This window comes from Ursus maritimus, unplaced genomic scaffold, assembly GCF_017311325.1.
Source record: "Ursus maritimus isolate PB19 unplaced genomic scaffold, ASM1731132v1 scaffold_21, whole genome shotgun sequence".
Taxonomy (NCBI): domain Eukaryota; kingdom Metazoa; phylum Chordata; class Mammalia; order Carnivora; family Ursidae; genus Ursus; species Ursus maritimus.
Genome location: NW_024424564.1, coordinates 32,224,193 through 32,241,967, shown reverse-complemented (window position 1 = coordinate 32,241,967; position 17,775 = coordinate 32,224,193). Strand labels below are relative to the sequence as shown.

Here is a 17,775-nt window from a genome sequence, read left to right as displayed (position 1 = left end):
AATAGTAGCTAAAAGTATGGGTTACCCAAGGGGTATGTGAAGAGAGTGAATAGCAGAAGGCAAGATTAGAGATTTTAGATATTTAGAGGTCAAGTAGAGGAAAAATTGTGCTTGACAAAGACGAGGATGGAAGAGATAGAGAAACAGAAAGAAAACAGAGGAGTGGGACCACAGAAGCACAGGAGAGAGTTTGAGAAGAAGGACTGTTTAGTAATTGCAAATGCCTCAAAGAGGTCAAGAAATAGAAGAAACATTAAAATGTCCACTAGCCTTGGCAATACAGAGGTCTTTGATAAATTTATGAAGAAGGTATTCCTAATGAAGTGGTAAGAATAGGGTCTAGAATTGTTGGCTCAGAGATGTAAATACTGCTGAATGAAACAAGGGATTTGTTACCTGGGATTTAATGTCTTTACAACTTTTTGCTTTTGTAGAGTTGTTCAGATCCCTTTCGATTGCTCAAATACAACATCACCTCTGCATGTAAACTTACTGGTGGCTGTTGTCCGCTTCTGGTTCAAAGGCACAATGTCATTCCAGGAATTTTTTTGGTACGTGCTTTGAGATATATGACCGTTTTAACCAACCTACTGTGTTGTTATATGTGAATGATGTGGTGTATGGTGCTTGCATGACTTAGAGATTATTCATAAAAAAGAAAGGAGAGAATGAAGAAATAGATAAGCTCGAATCACAACCCTCTGCGGTACCCCCTTGACTACAGGTCTTCTTATAAGTGCAGGTTAAAGCTGTGGATATTCTTCTAACTGTTGGATTATCGTTACAATTTCTCTAATGGGTTAAAAACTGAATACTCTCTTAACACTGAGGTGATCAAATCTTCTACCTCATGAGTTGACGTGGGATTATAAATGCTAAAATTTAATTCTTGCTTTTAAGAAGCTTATAACCTAATTGAGGGGATAGGATACATAATATCCGTATTTGAAGACTGAATAGAGTAACTACTATGACTGAGACAGCCTAGTATGAACTGTGACAATCAACACACCTGAGTCCAGACCTTGGTTCTACTACGTGCTTGCTGTGTGACCTTCAGCAAATTACTAAGCCTCTCTGAGCCTATTTCCCCCACTTACAAAAACGGAAAATGATAACCAACTCATAAAATCGTAAAAATTCAGTGAGATAACATGCATAAAGTGCTCATTTCAATTCCTGGCACATCGTGGGTACTTATTAAATGTTAATTCCCTTCCACCAATTTTTCAGTTCAACAAATGTGTGTGGAATATCTGTCCTGTGCCAAGCATAATATTAGTTCTGAGGAAAAAAAAAAAAAAGCCACAGCCTCTCCTGCCAAGGAGCTCCTAGTTCAAGGGCAGAGAGTTACAGTCTATGGCTTCCTGAGAGTTATGAGATGTGAGCTGAATCTTGAAGGGGTTTCCATAAAGAGAGGTAAAAAGGAGAGGGGAGTTCAAGGAGAAGCAGTGTTATTAGTAAAGGTAAGAAGGAAAAGCTAGGAAAACAAGAAATCTGGAGACCTGGTTTTGTTGTTTGTTGTTTTTTGAGAGAGAGAGAGAGCGCACACGCACACACACACACACACACACACACACACACATGGGGCAGGGGTGGGGGGTGGAGGAGGCAAAGGGAGAGAGAGAATCTCAAGCAGGCACCATGCCCAGCATGGAGCCCGATGTGGAGCCCAACGCAGAGCTCAGTTTCAGAACTCTGAGATCAAGACCTGAGCCAAAATCAAGATTCCAGTGCTTAACTGACTTCGCTACCCAGGCGCCCCTGGAGACCCAGTTTTTAGTCCTACACCTTCCACTATAACCAGCTGTATATATTTGGGTTGATCTCATCTGGAGATGGAGAGGACTGGATTAGATCGGTGGCTCTCACCACTGGCTCTTGCCTTAGCTGCATGAAAAAATGATTTCTGAGCCTCACCCTAGAACAGTTAAATCAGAATTCCTGTGGATGAGACTCAGCATCGCTTTACATCAACTTTATTACATTTTACATATAATACAATGCACTCACTTTATTGTACAATTTCAAAAACTTTTGACAAATGTGCATACTCATGTAACTACCTCCACAATCAAGATAGGAAATAAAGGGGCACCTGGATGGCTCAGTCGTTAAGCATCTGCCTTTGGCTCAGGTCATGATGGAGCCCTGCGTTCTGCTCCCTGCACAGTGGGGAGCCTACTTCTCCATCTTCCGCTTCCCCTCCTGTGCTCTCTCTCTCAGATAAATAAATAAAATCTTTAAAAAAAATTTTAAAAAAAGGACAGAAAGTATTTCCCCCACCCCAGAAAGTTTCCTTCAGCCCTTTCCTTCCAACTTCATCCCCAGGCAATCCCTGATCTGCTTTCTGTCCCTATAGATTAGGTTTGCTTTTTCTAGAATTCATCTAAAAGGATTCATATAATAAATATTCTTTCATCTGGCTATTGGGGATTTCAGTGTTTTTTAAAAGCTTCCCTGGAGGGACCCCTGGGTGGCTCAGTCTGTTAAACGTCCAACTCTTCATTTTGGCTCAGGTGGTGATCTCAGAGTCATGAGATTAAGTCCCGCATCCGGCTCCATGCTCAGTGGAGAGTCAGCTAAAATTTCTCTCTGCCCCTTCCCATGCTCACTCGCTCATTCGTGCTCTCTCTCCCTCTTAAATAAATAAGTAAATAATTCTTTTTTTTTTTTTTAAGATTTTATTTATTTATGTGACAGAGAGACAGCCAGTGAGAGAGGGAACACAGCAGGGGAGTGAGAGAGGAAGAAGCAGGCTCCCAGCGGAGGAGCCTGATGTGGGACTCGATCCCGGAATGCCGGGATCACGCCCTGAGCCGAAGGCAGACGCTTTAACGACTGCGCTACCCAGGCGCCCCTAAATAAGTAAATAATTCTTAAAAATGTAAATAAATAAATGCATGCTTCCCTGGATGATTTTAATGAAGAGCAATGACTGGATGCCCTCTCAGGGTCCTTCTATCTAAAAAATATCATGGTTTCATCTGCTACTCTAGAGAAACTTTATAAAAATTGCACTTTAGGAATAGTTAGAGTGACTGCTGTGATAATGCTAACACTAATGTTCATTGAGCTGTTACAAGGCGCCCCGGCACTGTGCTGTTATTCATCTGTATTTTCCTACCTAAATCCCCACAGCAGGGATTAACCTGTGAGGGGGTAGGTGCTAATATTATCCCTGATAACAGAGATGGAAACTAAAGCTTAGGGAAATTAAGTAACCTGTCCAAGGCAAGGAGCTAGCTAGCATGTGGTGGGGTTAGGATTCAAACCCAGATTTCCCTCCAATGCGCGGAGACTTCACTTTTAATTGAGATGCTACAGACGCTGCTACCAGGTGAGTCTCAGCCCCCCAGTACCGCAGAAGTGTAAAGTGATGCCAGATGAGTGCTTTCAGTTTGTGGATGAGTCCCAGCTGGGGAGAAACTAATCTAAAGGTACATTTATCAAGAAAGGCTTAAGGCAAAGAGCCTTTCACCTTAATAGAAAAGTAAGCCTGTTTGTTGAGAGTGTTGAATGACAGTTAAGACTGAAGAGGCTTGGGGCTCCTGGCAGCACAGTTGGTTAAGGGTCCAACTCTTTGTTTCAGCTCAGGTCGTGGTTTCGGCTCAGGTTGTGGTCTTGGAGTTGTGAGATCAATCCCGTCCTCGGGTCCCGTGCTCGGTGGGGAGTCTGCTTGAGACTCTATCTCCCTCTCCCTGTTCCTCTCCCTCTGCCCCCCTCCCCATTTTTCTCTCTCTCTCTCAAATAATAGCAATAATAATAAAAGACTAAAAATAATAATAATAAAGAGGCTTAGGAGGAATGAGATGGGGCAGAGGCTGCATCCATGCCTGTCTTTTGAGATATATATAAAAGAGAGATAGCAAGAATATTTCATCTACTGATATCATTCTAGTAAAGTGAATAACCTCAGATTTCAATCCACATATGCACCTCCCCCAAAAATAAATCTTTAGTTTTCAAAATACACATCCACTGTCACTATGAACAATGAACAATAAGTCTTATTCTCTGGTAGAGAAATCTTCCCACATACCTGGCAGGTAATCAAATACCTCCCTGTTTCTGCAAGCCTATTTATTTGATCCTGTGAGTCTTGGCAGACTTGCTTGGTTGGTTATATAGTCTATGCTTCCTATAAATTTACTGGTGGTTTAAAAAAAAAAACATAGGCACAATAAAAATGTATGTCCTTCTTAAGCTGCACACATCCCAGATCAAAGTCTTGTCAGCTGAGATCCTCCCAGTTCCCTATAAGAGAATATGTGATCACCGATGACAAATAGGTTCCTATTCAAACGCTGGCTGCCAAGCAAAGAGCAAGGCTCAGCCTCAGCCCGCCTTGCTGTCTGTCCGCTGGGTGACAGTGTTGATCCATCCCATATAAATGTGCTTTGTCTCTGGGCCAGAAAACTCCGGGAAAGATTGCAGCCAGATGGCTTTCTGAGGGCCTTGGGGAATGGCTCTGCCTTTCTTCTCCGAGTATGGCAGAATCATTGTTTTCTTTATTTTTCAAGGGAAAATGCGCGGTGCAGAATTTTTCCAGTTACCATATTGGGCTGGGTTTCTGTGGGCAAAGTGGTGCAGAGAACGGATGTGATTGTCCATGATAAGTTAACCTGCATTGTCTTCATAATGTAACAAAGGCAAAAAAACTTGCAAAAAGCTTTGTGAAAACTCAGCTGAAAATTCATTTCAGCTGTTTACCGAGATGCTGTGGGATGGATCGATTCTTTACCCAAGGTGTTTACTCTTACACAAATATGCTGGTGTCTGGGATGTGTATTACCCAGGGCTCTGACCAGCGGCACCATTGCCTGTGGGGTATCACTTCCAATTTGCTGGGGCATGGTCCTACATTGCTCCATCTGTTCCGATGTGATCCCTGTCTTCAGGAGGAGAAATAGATAAGCTAGGACAAATACTGTAGTAAGACTCGACGTGATCAGTAGAAATGATGGAGTTATGTTAATGCAAGAGAGGAGAGGGAATGATGGAACCATCCGTACTCCCACTTTAAAAGGACAAGATAGAAAGTGAGTTGAGTGTTTGCTTCAAGATGCTAAGAAGGTTGGTTTGGGCAACTGTTCTCTTTCATTTCTCTTCCTCAGGATGGAAAGGACAATGATTTAAAGTATTGGGACTCTTCAGTTAGCAATGAAGTTGTGTTAATATGATACTCTGCTTCAAACTTTTTTAATGAGTGTGAAAGTTTAAAAATAGAATGATCAAGTTAAGAAATTATACCACAGAACTTTTTTAGCTTCTAAAAAGGGTTTTTTTTTTCTCTGCTTTATTTGGTATTGTTTGGTCTGATCTATTTGTGTTGATAAGTTGGTACATTTATATTTTATTACACTTAACATAACAAAAGCTTTGGGGTTCTTTTGGTTTGGGTTTTTTTTTTTAATATTTAAAAATACATTAAAACTGCAGTAGTATTTTCTTAGGGAGTTCTGCTGGAGTTCTGAGACCTTCAGGTGTGGGTTAGAAATCCAAACAGGTTGTCTGGCTGCATGAAGATGGGGCTCTCACTCTCTAGGGCTCACAGAGACATTGAGCAGCATAAAACAAAGGGCCACAGGGGCGCCTGGGTGGCTCAGTTGTTAAGCATCTGCCTCTGGCTCAGGGCGTGATCCCGGCGTTCTGGGATCAAGCCCCGCATCAGGCCCTTCACTGGGAGCCTGCTTCTTCCTCTCCCACTCCCCCTGCTTGTGTTCCCTCTCTCGCTGGCTGTCTCTCTCTCTGTCAAATAAATAAATAAAATCTTTAAAAACAAAACAAAACAAAAACAAAGGGCCATAGAAGCCAGTGTGTGAAGCCCTTGAACTGTGTAAGTGAATCCCCTGTCTCTGCTCTTTGGACACTTCAAGGCCTTTCTGGGCCTTATTGACCACACCCAGACAGCATGGGCCAATTTAGGGCAAACTGTCATCACAAACATTATGATATTCTCTTCAGTGCATATTAAGGACATTTTATCAGAGTTTTGGTATTCTCTACCCAGCAGGGGTCTACCATTTCATCCGCAGAGAGAATAAAAGGATTTAGCTGAGCAGGGGAAGTTGGGAACTTTCTGGGACTCACCAGAGCAGAATGGTTCCTCTCGGAAAGCAAAGCCAACCTGCAGCGTGTCCCAGCACGCCTGCCTCCTTCACCAGCGAGGGCCGATGCAAGCAGAGAATAGGGGAGAGGCGTGTGCACCCAAAGGGGCTCCAGAGACACCCTCTCTGTTTATCTCTGCAGACCCGAGCACAAGATGTCTTCTTCCTTCATTTTCTTCTACCTTCTTCATTCTTTAATGAAGGTCTTTGGAGGCTTATGTGGCTGCTCTGTGAGAAGCCAGCACCAGAGATCATTTGAGAGGAGGGTTTTAGTGGTAAAATCCAATTTTTAAAAATGCAAAAAAGCATAAAGGAGAAGATAAAAATCATCCATGCTCCTGCTACCCAGAAATAAACACTGTTCACGGTTCAGTGTCTATCTTTCCATTGTCTACACACACACACACACACACACACACACACCCCGAACCAGGGTCTTGAGGTACATATAACAATGTATTATAAGCATTTCCCTAAATCAACAAGTATTATTTCTATATTCTTTTATAGCAGCATCATTTATGTTGGCTGAATAGTATTCCAACATAAGGCTGGACCGTGATTTATTATTTACTATCTCTCTTGTTGCTGAATACTAAATTAAAGAACATCTAAAAAAAAATAGAGCTGTCTCCCAACAACATGGATGGAACTAGAGAGTATAATGCTAAGCGAAATACATCAATCAGAGAGACAAATACCATATGATCTCATCATATGTGGAATTTAAGAAACAAAACAAATGAGCAAAAGGGACAAGAAAGAGGAACAAATCAAGAAACAAGACTCTTAACTGTAGAGAACAAACTGATGGTTACCAGAGGGGAGGTGGGTGGAGGGATGGGTGAAATAGGTGTTGGGGATTAAAGAGTACAGTTAACATGATGAAAATAAAATAAAATTAAAATAAAATAAAATATAATAAAATAACTAGGGCTGTCTAATACGGAATGCAGAGCTTTACAAAGCAGTGAGCCCTCCTTTTTAGATGCTAGAGTATAATTTTTGGAGGGATATCTCAGAAGGAATTGCTACCTCGAGTGGGTGCCTGCTTTCTATTCTCTGGCCCCATTTCTCTTGGCAGTTATTTTTCTGCCCAGGATTCACCCTTTTTCACTGTGCTTCAGTCTCACCTTAATCTTATCCTGGCGGTCTCCTTACCCCTCCTTGGTACCAGATTCAGAAATCACTGATTTTGTGTCTCTGTCCCTACCATAAGACTTTGGAGCCAAAGAGAAGAGTTCCTTTCCTGACCAAAATGACCAGGTACGCTCTAGGCCCAATAACCTTTTCTGTTTAATAGTTGAATAGCTTGGCTTGACATCATAAAAATATACCAGGCCTTTAATGGTCTTAAAAAATGTGATACTATTTAAGTTAGGCACAAAAAAGTGTTGGCAGAAGAATTTTAAGTGTGTTTAAAATAGGAAGAAAATCTTTCCAGAGGATGTCCTCTATGTACAGTAGCATTAGTATGTGAACATAAAGAGTGAAAATAATTCTGTCATTAGTTATAAAGTCTAGCAACATTGTATCAGTCTTTTGGGATCTTCAATTCTGACTTCGATCACATTAAGAGTAGGACTCTACTCTTCTTATTTTTGTTGCATCCTTTACAGTGGTTACAAAATCAGTGTTTGTACAGTCGATTTGTGATAAAGAGTAAATTTAATACTTAAAATCCAAAAATCCAAAGGGCGTCCCTGTATCCAAAAGCCAGTAGATAGCTTTCGTTTTCTCCTTGGGAGCCCGTTGTGTAATCTGTATAAGTAAGATGAAGCCCGTGATTTAACTTCAGACACAAAAATTTGTTGGACGTATTTCAGCAACTCTTATTATCAAAGGGAATAAGCCACATTGTCCTAGCAATGATGTGTTTATAGAAAATTAGAAACACAATTCTCAATGCCTCTAATAAAACAGTGGATGGCAGACCTTCAAACCGAAGCAGCTGACGGACCCATGGCTGCTTTGTGACACGCTGATTTGCCCTTCCCTCGGCTCCTCCCAAGCTGGCTGTGACTGCTCCCAGCCACGGTGCTCTCTGTTTAGGGCAGACCACCTAGGTTTCAGAAAAAAAGACCTTTGGATCAAAGTCTCTGTTGGATATTAAATTTCTTTAATGAGTCCCTTCCTTAATAGCGTATGGTTTTCTCCCTCGACATTGGATTGGACTCAAATTTAGTATAAATGACTAATGGTAACTTTTATTAAATAATGTTTTTATTTATAAAGCATTCTGTATATCTCATTTGGCTGAGTTCTTACAGCAATTCTGTGAAGCTGGCATGCCAAAGGTCATTTTATCTCTCCCTGACTGGGGAAGCAGGGTTTGAGTGGTGGAGCAGCTTAGCCAATATTACACAGCTCATCAATCCCGGGGGTGGGTTGGCAACTTCCCATCCAGTACTCCTTCTACTGTACACAAAAAAATAAAGCGAGGAAGTGTAAATTGATGCAGCTGCTGTGGGAAACAGTATGGTGGTTTCTCAAAAAATTAAACAGAATTATCATATGATCCCTCAATTACCCAAAATAATTGGAAGCAGGGACTTCAACAGATATTTGTTTCAGGGGAGCATCATTCACTGCAGTCAAAAGATGGAAAATCCCAGAAGTCCATTGACAGATGAAAAGATAAAGCAAATGTGGCATATACGTACAGTGAAATGTTGTTCAGCCTTAAAAAAGAATGCTATGTGCCCTACTGTAATACATTCTGTATGATCTGAGCTGTCTCAGATGATTCTGATCCAGGCTCTAACATGGACGCACCTTGAAGACATGACGCCAGGTGAAATAATTCAGACACAAAAGGACAGATACCCGATGATTTCGCTTGTATGAGGTGCCTAGACTAGTCAAATACAGAGAGACAGAAAGAACCGTGGCTCCTGGGGCTTGGCGGAGAGGAGAAATGGGAGTAATTACTTAATGGGTACAGAGTGTGTTTGGGATAATGGAAGCTTTGGGAGATGGATGGTGGTGATGGTGAATGTCCTTAATGCCACTGAACTATATGCTTAAAAACAGCTAAGGCAGTATATTTTGTTATGTATATTCTCCCACAATAAAGAGAAAAAAGGAGAGGCAGTATAGGAAAAACAGCAAACCTTTGATTGTAGCCTTGGTTCTGCCTCTGACTTGTTGGCTGACCGCAGGTAATTCAACTCTCTAGTCCTCAATTTCTTAATCTCTATATTGAGGGGGCACAGGATTAGTTAATCTCTAGGTATCCTCCTAAATCTAAGAGTCATCAGAAAACTGCATATCTGAAGACAACGCCCTATTGGGATTTCCGCTGGGGTCCCACCTGGTGGTCAAACACTTATGGGGAAGACCCATCTGTCAGACAAGTGATAGAGAAAAATGACATTTGCTATGCTTTTCAGAAATGAATGTTAGAGTTGCTAGGCTTATTAAAATATAAGCCTGTAGGAAGAAGTCCAGACAAAGGGTCTAGGTGCTTTCTGACTTAAAATAATAATAATAGTAATAATAATAATAATTCAGACACCAATTAGAGTCTACAGAAACTCCAGAATAAAGTTGGTGAAGCCGAGTATCTCGAGTTTAGTGGATAAAAATCAATCTCTTATGCAAATATAGTTTATCACTTTAAATGAAACAAATACCATTTTAACAATCACAATCAACGAATGTTGATGATTTCAAGGATGTAAGTCCACTGTCCTTGGAACCACTACCATGAATCTGTCTATATCCCCAGAAAGCATTTTGCCCTTCTTAGCCAACAGCCTGAGAAACTCAACTACGGAATAAGTATAAAGGTGATGGTAGCTCATATGTAAAAATTCATAATCTATTTTCTTCCTTTTCTTTTTTAACCTAAAGAGACTTGCTTAATTTTGTTCAAATTAATTTTGTTCAAATTCTGTATCATTTAGCAGAAGAATCCTTTTTTGGTATAACTCTTACCATTCCAGAGATCTAATGTTCCAAATAACAAATCTTCTAGGCTTTCACTTGACAGGAGAGCAGTGCAAGTAAGAACTGGAGATGATTTAATGGCTCCCTCCCTGCCCCAATCCCTCCTTAGCCTTTCTGGTCCTTCCACAGCCTGGGCCACAGTGAGAAGCAACACTAACAAACTTGTCAACAGTACTGTGATAACACTGTGTGGTGACTACATTCACCTCTGTGAGCACCGCATGTGTACCGACTTGTCCAATCACTGCCGTACACCCGAAATGCATATAACATTATTAAAAAGATTTTATTCATTAGTTTGTCAGAGAGAGAGGGAGAACAAGCAGGGGGAGTGGCAGGCAGAAGGAGAGGGAGAAACAGACTCCCTGCTGAGCAGAACTTAGGCTGGACCCCAAGATGCTGGTATGACCTGAGCCGAAGGCAGACGCTTCACTGACTGAGCCACCCAGGCGTCCCTAATATAACATTTTATGTCAACTATACTTCAGTAAAAGAAGAACAAAAGTGGCAACATTAGAGCACCCCAAGCAGTGAGTAGAATAAATGGGGGCCAAGCAGGCTGGGAGCTGTGATCTGTCAGGGGTGAGGCTCAGATGGGGGACACAGATGGGGATCACTTGAGGATCTGTGCTGCCGCCTGGTCAGAGTAACTAGGGTGCCTAATGTTGTCTCTCAAACTTCGGTTATACTGGCCTCTTCAGTGTCTGTCTCGTCAAATACTCTGGTTTGTTGTTGAACTGCTGGGGCTTGCTTCAGTAATAATGTACAGCCATTGTTGAATTAAAGGATGCAGGGCTCAGAATTTTATCTCCTTACCAAAGAAACTGAATGGGGAAGGATGAACTGCAAATAGGAAAACCAGTTCTTTCGATCTGGATCATGAAGGAGTCTGGATACTTCAGAGACCATTCCTGGTTGAGGCCCCCTCCAGGAATGCTGGCGTCCTTCAGTGTTCTGCCGTGAGCCTCTGCAAACTCTCAACACTCTTTTCCACAGACTCAGCGACTATCTCTGTATGGTAGTGACACCCACATCTCCAGCTCTAGTCCTGAGCCTTGGACCCATATACCCATATGCCTCCTGGACCACCCCACTTAGAGGTGTTTTAGGTAGTTCAGAGTCAACATATCCAAGACAATATCCATCTGGATTATAAAGGGTAAGGTGGAGAAGGCATGAGGATAGTTGCAAAAGATGAGACTAGGCCAGATCGTGCTAGGCCTTGTGAGTCATGAGGGGAAAGGGAAGAAGTGGAGGAAGGGGAAGGAGAGAAAAAAGGAGACGAGGGGGAGAGGAAGAAGGAGAAGGAGGATAGGAGGGTGAGGAGGAGGGGAAGGAGAAGGGTTACAGAGAGGAGAAGCATGAACTTGATCCTAAGAGGAATGAGGAACACTGAAGTATTGTAGCTAATGACATGAGTTTATATCCATGGTTTGGAAAGATCGCTATCAGTCCAATATAGATAATGAATCGGAGGGAGACAAAACTGTGGGCAGGAAGAACTTTAAGGGAGCTTTCGAGACAATCCAGGTGAGAGAGGAAGGAGGAAGTGGATCGAGAGCGGTGACTCTGCTTGGGCCAGAATGTTGGAGGGGGAAGGCCATCAAGATGATACCGGTCATGTTGCCCATAGTCCTAGGAAAACTCTAGGGAATAGAACCAGGGCTGCTTGGTCACCTGCCTTCTCTCCACCTAGAGTCTCTTCTCACACCAAACCTCCTTCATTCCTTCCTTACACAAAATATCAAGCGCCTACTATGTGCCAAACACTATAAAGTAAGTGAGGGAAAAGAGTGATAATAAGACAGAGGGACAAGACCAAGGTATGGCTCCAGCATGCTGCTGAAAAGGTTCTGGGTTTTGTTTTAATTAGGGAGACTGTTTCCTGTAAGAATTCACTCATTCATTTTTCCCTCCCTCCTTCCCTCCCTCCCTTCCTTCCTTCCTTCCTTCCTTCCCTCCCTCCCTCCCTCCTTCCCTTCCCTCTTCCTTCCCTCCCTTCCCTCTTCCTTCCCTCCTTTTCCTCTTCCTCCCCTCTTTTCTCCACTCCCCAGCCCCCCAACAAATCATTAGAGTACAAAGTTGGTTGTAAAGCCTCATAAGATCTTAAAGGATCCCAGTGGGTCCCTACATATGGCAAGAGTATTTTTGTTGAGATGTATTTTGTATTTGAGGAAGTCCTGATTAAGTGTTTTAAAAAGACCTCTTGGATGAACCATGAAACCATATTAAGTCAAAGAAGCAGGACACAAGAGGCCACATCTTGTATGTGTTATGTATATGAAATGTCCAGAATAGGCAGATCCTTGAGACAGAAAATAGATTAGCCATTTCCAGAGGTAGATGGAGAGGAAATGAAGAGTGACTCCCAGTGGGCATGGGCTTTCTTTTAGGGGGATGAGGATGTTCTGGAATTAGATAGTGGTGAGGGTTGTACCACCTTGTAAATATACTAAAAACTACTGAATTGTACAATTTAAATTGGAGATATAATGTTCATACAGCTTTTTTTTTTTAAGGACCTCTTCCCCATGCACCCTCAAAAAAATACCAAGAAGGATAGAATGTAGTGAGAGATCAAGGTTAAGGGTCATAAAAATTATTCCTGATATGAACTGGGTTTCGTTTAGGAGCTTAGTATATAGGTCTTAGCTATACTAAGAGTACACAGACTGGAAAACTGTTGGGTTCAGCCAACTCATGTTCCTGCATAAATTATTCTGTACCAACTCTCAAAGGCTTCCTTCCTTCTTGAATTTCTAAATGTACCTCTAATCATAAATACAGTGAATAACAGAAGGTAGTGACAAGTGAAAGAAACTGATGTTTTTCTAGTTTTATCCTTCACACTATTGTATGGGCATGAAGGCATATATTTTCTTAATTAAGGATCTTTGGTCACAAGCAATAGAAACCAATTCTGCCAAATATAAGGGGTAGGGGAGTGGTTTTGGAAGGATTTAGGTTAAGCCACAGAATAAAAGACTTTATTAACGCCTTTGTAAGACCACAGACGTTGGCCTTAGCAGCCAGGACGGCCCCACGGACCTCAGCCGCAGTCCCGCGCACCGCCACCAGATGGCATCAGCTCCCAGTGGCGTCCTTCTCAGTCCGTCCTTCCCACGCAGTCCAGGAGAGATCAAGTCTGATTGGCCTAACTTCGGTCACATGACCAATCACGTGCAAAATACGCTCAAAGATCACGTGTGTAGCCATGAGCTTTAGTTTTGGAAATACCTTCGTGGGCGCCTATCCAGATTCCAAAGGGTAATACGAGCAGAGAAGCGTAGCCGTTGAATGATTTTGAAAATTTGTTTCCTCTGTGTCATGCCTCCAATTGCGAAAGTAGTGTGACCCTTCCGTCAGGGCTCTTACTGGGTAAAGTATTGAGAATGAAATTGCTCTTTATACTTCTAAGTAAATTACATCGTCACCGCGTTTCCCCCTCCGGTAGCATAGACTGGCAAGGAGAATTGAGGAAATGAGGCTTATCACAGGGAGAGGTGGTGCAAACAGCTTCAGTCTTAACGCCTGACCCAGGAGGAGCCATAGAAGATGGGCCACGCAGACCCGACTACTTACAGTTCTTTTTATGGTCTCCTATTTCTCCTCTAAGGGGGAAAAAATACTGTGTAAAGTTTAAGAAAAAATTAACTTGAAGAAAACCAACTAATTAAGCAATGATAAATAACTGAAATTTTCATTCTCTTTTCTTTCCAAGTCTAGCACCTCCTTAAGAGACGGCTTTGAAACCTTTAAAGTTAACTTTAAGTATGTGAAAACCAAAGAAAATATCTAGAAACAGGTGGTTTAGGCATGTCTGGTTTTACTGTGAGGACTTAGAATGCAGTTTCTTTGGGGAAGAATGCTTATCCTGTAACACTGCATGCATGGGGCGCCTGGCTAGCTCAGTGGGTGGAATGGGAAACTTTTTTTTTTTTTTTTTTTAAGATTTATTTATTTATTTGAAGGAGAGAGTGAGATAGTGGGGGAGGGAGAGTGACTTAAGCAGACTCCCTGCTGAGCATGGAGCCCAACTCAGAGCTCCATCTCATGACCCTGAGATCATAACCCTGAGATCAGGAACTGAGCTGAAACCAGGAGTCAGACACTTAACCGACTGCACCACCCAGGTGCACTCTTGATCTTGGGGTTGTGAGTTCAAGCCCCACATTTGGGATAGAGTTTTTTTATTTTATTTTATTTTTTTTTAGATTTTATTTATTTATGTGTTAGAGAGAAATCACGAGCAGGGGGGAGGGGTAGAGGGCGAAGCAGGCTCCCAGCTGAGCAGGGAGCCCAACCTGGGACTTGATCCCAGCACCCTGGGATTGTGACCTGAGCCGAAGGCAGACACTTAACTGACTGAGCCACCCAGGTGTCCCTACAGTTTACTTAAAAAAAAAAAAAAAGTTGCATGCAGAAATTCTCCTGTGACCCTATGGCAAGTCAGGAGGGCATGTGGTTATCAAAATTAGTTTAAGAACTAGTGATCACACTTACTGGTAAGATATGTGGATTTTGTAATGCTGAACTTTAGGGAAAAGTCACAATGCTATAGAGGATGACTAATCACAGATAGAAGGGAAGTGAAACTCCTTAGTGTGAATAAATTTATAACTTCCCTCACCAAATCCTACCAGCCAAATTGGTTGTAGGGACAACCAGTTACCCTATAGTCTGATTTTAGAGACGTATTTGATCAGGAGCTTACATATTTTTTTTTCTTTTTTTCTTTTTTTTTTTTTAAGATTTTATTTATTTGACAGAGAGAGAGACAGCCAGCGAGAGAGGGAACACAGGTAGGGGAAGTGGGAGAGGAAGAAGCAGACTCCCAGCAGAGCAGGAAGCCTGATGCGGGGCTCAATCCCGGGACCCCGGGATCATGCCCTGAGCCAAAGGCAGACGCTTAACGACCCACCCAGGCGCCCCAGAAGCTTACCTATTTTCTATCTACAACCCTAAGAAGCAGTTTTTCTTACAAAAGACCATGGGAGTAAAACCAGTACTTACCAAAAAGTGTGAAGATCTGGTTCAGACTGATATCACAACAGTTATTTCAAAATCAGGAAAACACTAATGCGTAATTCCTTTTTTTTTTTTTTTTGAAGATTTTATTTATTTATTTGATGGAGAGAGAGACAGCCAGTGAGAGAGGGAACACAGGCAGGGGGAGTGGGAGAGGAAGAAGCAGGCTCTCAGTGGAGGAGCCCGATGCGGGGCTTGATCCCATAACGCCAGGATCACGCCCTGAGCCAAAGGCAGACGCTCAACAACTGAGCCACCCAGGCGCCCCCAATTCCTTATCCATTCTGGAAAGACTGTAATGGTTCTGTACTTTAAAAGCTAATCCAGTTTAGTAGCCATTTAAAAAAAAATAAGAGCAGTAATCCAATTTTTGATGAAGTGAGACCATAAGCTTTGGGGTCAGAAACTTGAGTTTGAATCCTAGGTCTATGACTTCTTTCTGTGGTTTACCTCAGTTTCCTCATTTATAAATTGGGGAGAAAATCACCTACGGATGTTGTGAGGATGTGATGAGTAGCATACCAACAGGACCTGGACTTAATGGCTCGATTTAAGTAAATGCAAACTTTACCTGTTGTTCACAGGGTTGATGTGAGACTAATTGTTGAAAGAAGAAATATTATGTTCAAATGAGAATGTATGGTTAAACAAGAAAATGTATTTAAAACGTATTGGTAAACCAAAAAATATGAAGTTATTATTTTGAGGAAAGGGGGTTACACTCAAACATGGTACAGAGCTGTCTTTTAAGCTTTTAATTAGTGGTGGTGGTTTGTATGTGTGTGTGAAGTAAAGGTTTTATGTTGAGCTTCTACTCTATTTTTTTTAGTACTGTCTGAGCCACAGCCTCTCCTTCCCTCTTTACCTTACTTTTTCCAAGGGCAGCAGTCCTCAAACCTGGCCATCCAGCTGTGGAGCTCTTTAAGAAATAAAAGGCCTTTTGGGCGCCTGGGCGTCTGCCTTCAGCTCAGGTCATGATCACAGGGTCCTGGAATCCAGCCCCACAGTGGGCTCCTTGCTCAGCGGGGAGCCTGCTTCTCCCTCTCCCTCTGCCTGCCACTCCACCTACTAATGCTCTCTCACTGTCAAATAAGTAAATAAATCTTAAAAAAAAAAAAAGGAAGGAAGGAAGTGAGAGAGAGAAAGGAAAGAAAGGGAAGGAAGGAACGAAAGAAGGAAGGAAGGAAGGAAGGAAGGAAGGAAGGAAGGAAAGAAAGAATACAGGTCTCACCCCTTGGAGAATCTCATTCAGTAGATCTGGGTGGAGCCCGAGTATCTATTTTTTTTAATAGACCCTAGAGTGATTTTTATATGCAACTAGGGTTAAGAGCAGGCATTTCACTTGGCCTCTAGGAAGAGATACGAGTAGCTCATCTCATGTCTGATTTCTTCTCCATTTACACTTGCACTAGAACCTCTCACCCAGTCCTGTGGCTTTAGAAACTCTCCATCTGCTGATGTTCCCACATTAGCAACCCCACATACAGCATCTCCCCAGAACTCCATGTCCCTCCCGGTTCCAACGCACTGTTTCAGTATCTCGCTGGAACATTCCATAGGCATCTTAACTTAACTTTCCCAAATCGAACTCTTTACTTTTTCTCCAAAATCTGCCCCTCCCCATTTCTTTCTCATTTCAGGAAATGACCTTTGCCCAGTTTACTTAGACCAAAAATACTGAAATAAATCTGGACTTCTCTTTTTTCATACCCTGTTTGTAATCCATCTGCCAATCTCGAAGCCTCTACCTTCCTAATATATACAGTCTGACTATTCACACCACCTCCAGGCAGCATCCTCTTTCATAAGAGCCCCTGATTTATCTCTATGTCTGCATTTGCTGCCTCTTCTATCTGTTCTCTATAGCGACTGGAGTAATCTTTATAAAACCTAGATCAGATTACAGCCCGTCTCTGCTCAGAACCCTCAAACTCCTCACCCTTGAAGTAAAATCCCAGATCTTTTCTAGGGGCCACAAAACTTCCTGTACCTGGCCCTTCCTCTCTTCCGCTTCCCACCTGCTCCGCTGCCCTGGCCCCCTTGCTGTTCCCCGTCTCCTTGCGGTACACATGGTGCTCTCTCTGCTGGCTGTCGTCTAGACAGCTGCAGTTTACTCTCTCACATCATCGGGTCTGAGGCACAGGTTACACTCTCTGTGGCCTTCCCTTTCTGTTCTGTCTAAAGGAGTCCCTTTCACTCTCCATCCCTTACTTCTTTATTTTCATAGCGCCCATCACTGCTTGGCATCTTATCCATCTACTGGTTTGTGATCTGATCCCCCAATGAGGGCACGGGCTTTGTCTGTTTTGTTCATTCCTGAATCCTAGTGCCTAGAAAGATGCCCAGAAAAATAGGTTTTCTTTTTTTTAAGGTTTTATTTATTTATTTTTTAAGATTTTATCTATTTATTTTAGAGCGAGAGTGGGGGTGCAGGAGGAGCAGAGGGAGAGGGACAGACTCTGCGCTGAACGCAGAGTCCAACATGAGGCTCGATGGCAGGACCCTGAGATCACGACCTGAGCCAAAATCAAGAGTTGGACACTCAACTGATTGAGCCACCCGGGCGCCCCAAGTGTTTATTTTTAAGTAATCTCTACACTCGACATGGGGCTCAAACTTACAAGCCTGAGATCAAGAGTCGCATAGTCTACCAACTGAGCCAGCCGGGCACCCCAAGTAGATTTTC

The 17,775-nt window shown here is 42.5% G+C and overlaps 1 protein-coding gene across 6 annotated transcripts in view; it reads left to right on the top strand.

The window, feature by feature from the left end:
• The window catches only part of LOC103660116 (uncharacterized protein C3orf20 homolog), a 110,535-nt gene that overhangs the window by 87,408 nt on the left and 5,352 nt on the right, over positions 1 to 17,775 (top strand). For all 6 annotated transcript variants that reach the window (XM_040637335.1, XM_040637338.1, XM_040637337.1 and 3 more), the window contains one exon: positions 435 to 551. In XM_040637335.1, coding sequence (XP_040493269.1) covers positions 435 to 551 — 117 coding nt within the window. The remainder of the gene's footprint in view (positions 1 to 434; positions 552 to 17,775) is intronic.